General features: G+C 45.8%; 2 protein-coding genes across 2 annotated transcripts; both read right to left on the bottom strand.

Annotated features, from left to right (window-relative positions):
• Positions 1-435: 435 nt before the first annotated feature.
• Positions 436-2142, bottom strand: EV420DRAFT_1648643 (uncharacterized protein; the record flags this gene model as incomplete). Its single annotated transcript, XM_060478198.1, has 1 exon — positions 436-2142. The coding sequence occupies one exon, from the start codon at positions 2140-2142 to the stop codon at positions 436-438; it is 1707 nt and encodes a 568-aa protein (XP_060325276.1).
• A 107-nt stretch (positions 2143-2249) lies between these two features.
• On the bottom strand, positions 2250-3044 carry EV420DRAFT_1648642 (uncharacterized protein; the record flags this gene model as incomplete). Its single annotated transcript, XM_060478197.1, has 2 exons — positions 2250-2682; positions 2734-3044. The coding sequence occupies 2 exons, from the start codon at positions 3042-3044 to the stop codon at positions 2250-2252; spliced, it is 744 nt and encodes a 247-aa protein (XP_060325275.1).
• Between the last annotated feature and the right edge of the window lie 845 nt (positions 3045-3889).

Raw genomic sequence — 3889 nt, 5'->3', positions numbered from 1 at the left:
AAAATATGAATGTGTGTACCCAGAAGGTCCACATGCCAATGCTTGAGAGCCCGAATGATAGTGAGGAGCTCCTGCTCATGCGTCAGGTAGTTCAACTATGCCCCTTTGAAGGCCACTGAGTCAAAAGCCACCAGACGAGCAGTCTCCCAAGTCTTTCCATAACTGAGAACAGCACCTGTGCGACGTTTGCTCGCATCACAGGTCACAAAAATCTTATTGTCACCCAGGTTCTCATGGTTGATGACTGTGAGGCATTCCACACCCACCATCAGCCTTTTGATAGCATCGAAGGCAGCCTGGTGCTTGCCCTTCCATGTTGGGAACATGTGGTCACAGTGTTTTTCAGTCAATGGAGTCAGGACACACTACCCATTCCCACAGCCCAAATGGTGTGAGTGTAGCAGTGTATTTCACATCATCCGGATGTACCAAAGTCTAGAAGAATGAGTTCATCATATCAATTTTTCCCCAGTATCTACCCTTGCCACAGTCAGTGAGGATATCGCTAATCAAGAACATCAGGTAATTGTCCGGAATCATTGCAGCATTTATCAAGCAGAAATCATTAACCCAACGTGGAAGTACAGTGGGGTCCGCCTTAAGAATTATGAATGATGGCAAAGCATATTCTGAAGAAGAGGGTTGGATTCTCCCTGCTTGTTCATGCTGATCAATAAGGGTCTTCCAGGCCTCATGATACTTCCAAGGACAAGAGTATGGCCTAGAAACAGATATCTTTGTATGGGGACACATCAAGATCCAGTGGTAGACGGTCATAGGCAGTTCAGTTACATGGGGAAGTTCGGTTGGGAATCTATCCGCAAATCTGGTCTTAGCTTTGGTATCTAGTGAGCTCAACTTCTCTTCCTCTGCCAGGGAAGAGATCCTCGTGTGCAGGGCAGCGACCCTGCAAGGTAGGTCACATTCTGATGTAAAGGGATGCATCCTTTCATGCAAGCCTGAGGAGACAAACAACGATTCCAGCTCATGGAGCAAAGGTGCACATGTAACTTGGAGAGCCTTTCTGATGGCCAGGACCTCCTTATTTGCATGTTTACGTTCCTCCACAGCTGTTAAGTGAGCTTCTTGTGGGGACATGAAGGGGACCATTGATGTCTTCAAAGGGTGTCTTGAATCCAAGAGGTTGATGTCAGACCCAGCAGCGAATGCAGAATGGCTTCCATGGTCAATGATTACATTATTACAGTACAGAAAGGGTGTGCCTAAGATGATGTCGCAGTGGAGAGTAGGACAAATCATGGCGAATATTCTATGGGAAGTCCAAGAGTTCTTGCTAATCCTGAAGCGTACACATTTATTGAGGGTCTGAGCGGTGGAGGAATCCAGTATTGAAGAGAAAGGAATCAGTCTTGTCAATTTGCGTTGTTTCAAAGCTAGTCGGATGGCGAACTTGGCACTAATCAAAACTGTGGGAGAACTATGGTCAATAAGCACCTGCACAGGTACTGCAGAAGATAAGGCAGGGGAGGAAATTTTGGAGGGATCAATGTACTCATTGCCAGCAGAGGCATCTGAAGAATCCCCAATCATATTCTCATCATCAGAAAGAGCGGAAGACTCTCCCTGATGAGCATGCATACCAGCTATGAAGGTCTTTTTCTGTGCTTCATACATGGCTTTCACAGCAAGCGCATTGGCCTCAGTGAGTGTCTTGTAGGTGGTAGGGTCAGGATTACCAGTTTTGCAACTGGAGCCAATGTGGTCAGTGTAAAACTGACGACATACAAAACAGCCAAGGTGCTTTATCAGCAGCTCCTTCTCTGCATCAGTCAGGCATGGAGGGCATCCCTTTGGATTGGATGAAAGTTTGGTGTCAGATGTAGCAGTGGACAAGTCAGGGTTGGATGAAGCCATGGTCTGCGCATGAGTCATCCTGGCCACCTTATTCACTGACGTTGCATTGCCTGAAGTCTGTGTTGTGTTCTCTGCCAATAGCACCTTGAACAAGTGTTTCCCGCATGAAGCTTCCTTGTGAATATCTTTGTCAAGCAAGTGAACCTTCTCAATCCACTTATCGATATCCTTGAGATTGGCAAGCTCCCCTTTATGGTTTGCCTTGAGATATGCCTTGGCCAGATCATCATTCATATGCTCCTCAAGATGCAGACGCATGTCATCCATGTCGAGGTAACTCACCAGGCCCACCAAATTCTCGTTAGCACTGCAGACCATTACTCCCACATCCAATCAACGAGCGGAGCCTCATCCCAAGCAGATTTGAGTTGAATTCAGGATTTCATTGCCTTCTTGAAGGCTTCCACAAAGTCATTGAGAATATCAATAGTGTACACACCGGGATGTAGAATTGGAGCCTCAGTGCACAAGTTTTGCTCTACTGTAGCAGCCATCGACATGGTAAAAGCTAGGGGATGGGGACAGGAGCGAGAATGTTTGACAAAAGAGTAATCAGAGTCAGAGTCAGAATCAGCAGAATCTGCATTTGCAGGAATGGCTGGTGCAGCAGGAGGTGCAGGGTCATTATCGGTATCTGAGGACAAGAGTGAACAACCACCTTGATCATCATCGTTGTCTGAAGAGGTCTCATCATCTGAGAAGGAGTCATCCTCATTGTCTGTGATGGGGATAAGATCAGGGAGGTCGTCAAAGTTGTCCTTGTTGATTTCTTCACTGGGCAGGTCTGCTGAGATGGCTATATGCATACTGGATGTGGCTATATGCGTGCTGATCCGAGTCGGTGACTAGTTAGGTGACCATGCCAATGCAGCTAGATATCTCTCTCTTTCGTGTGCTGCGAGATCGATGTGTGGTACAGGCAGAGCAGTGCCTTCTGGCATCTGGTCTCTGTCATCGATGTCATTCGTTGAAGGTGTCAATGATGGTAGTGAACTCTCTGGGGAAACAGGAATCTCCTCAGAGTCGGGTTGGATAGCACAGTGGGGCAGGGCTCTGAGAATCAGTGCCAGCATGCATGTAGGTGGTAGTTGATAGTCAAGAGAAGTGGGGTCTCGCGAAATAGGGTGTCTGCCTTTATAGAAAAACTGTTGGCGGGTCGGGAGGGACATATCACAAGCTAGTATCAAGTTCTGGGGATGGTGTCACATGGGTATCGCCATTTGTTGGGGACAGAAGTTCTTTGTCAGTGTTCGGCATGCCTTTCTGCATTCAACACAGAAATAGCAGTCATCAGGACAGAAAGTACAGAGTTGAACAGTATTCAAAAAAAAAGTGGAACCCAGGCTGTAGCTGGGAACACTGAACATATGCAACAGAATAGGAATCAACTCTGTTGCGGTACGAACAAGAACATAACTAGTCAAGAAGATAAGTGATCTTGATCTGTTCGAGATCCATGGAAGTATCTAATGGTCTAGGTAAATAGCAGTATATAATGCATAATCCGTATGGGTTACACATCCTAGACAAAGGCACTATCACAGCTTTCTACCCAGTGGAATTAAAAGAGGAAAAAAGAAGAAGAAACAAGGAGAAAGGCTTGACTTCATTACATTCCTGCTGTGACATTAATGTTTTGCCATCCTCTTATGAATAGTATGGAACTTTGTCCCATTCAACCCCAAAGCTCTCATGTGGGTTATCACTGCTTTCCAAGGAAACATCATTCACAATGATGCTCCTCTCATAGCTGAAGCCCTAGCCTGTCTCAAATTAGCAGCTTGATGTGATATATCTCTGCAACACATCATCCAGGCTCAGGGTAATTTTGAAAACCCAGTTAAGTTTACCATCAGGATGACACAATGCTAGCATCTTCTATGTTGAGATAAAGAATCTTGACAATGACAAGGGGTCAGTATTCATACTCATGGGCAAATCTATTACTGACAATCTCAATCTCTATTGGGTGCTCACAGTCCATATCCAAAGACTCAGGGTCTGTATTAACTAT

This window comes from Desarmillaria tabescens, assembly GCF_030435595.1.
Source record: "Desarmillaria tabescens strain CCBAS 213 chromosome Unknown EV420scaffold_52, whole genome shotgun sequence".
In the NCBI taxonomy this organism is placed as follows: domain Eukaryota; kingdom Fungi; phylum Basidiomycota; class Agaricomycetes; order Agaricales; family Physalacriaceae; genus Desarmillaria; species Desarmillaria tabescens.
This window is presented reverse-complemented; position numbering and strand designations above follow the sequence as displayed.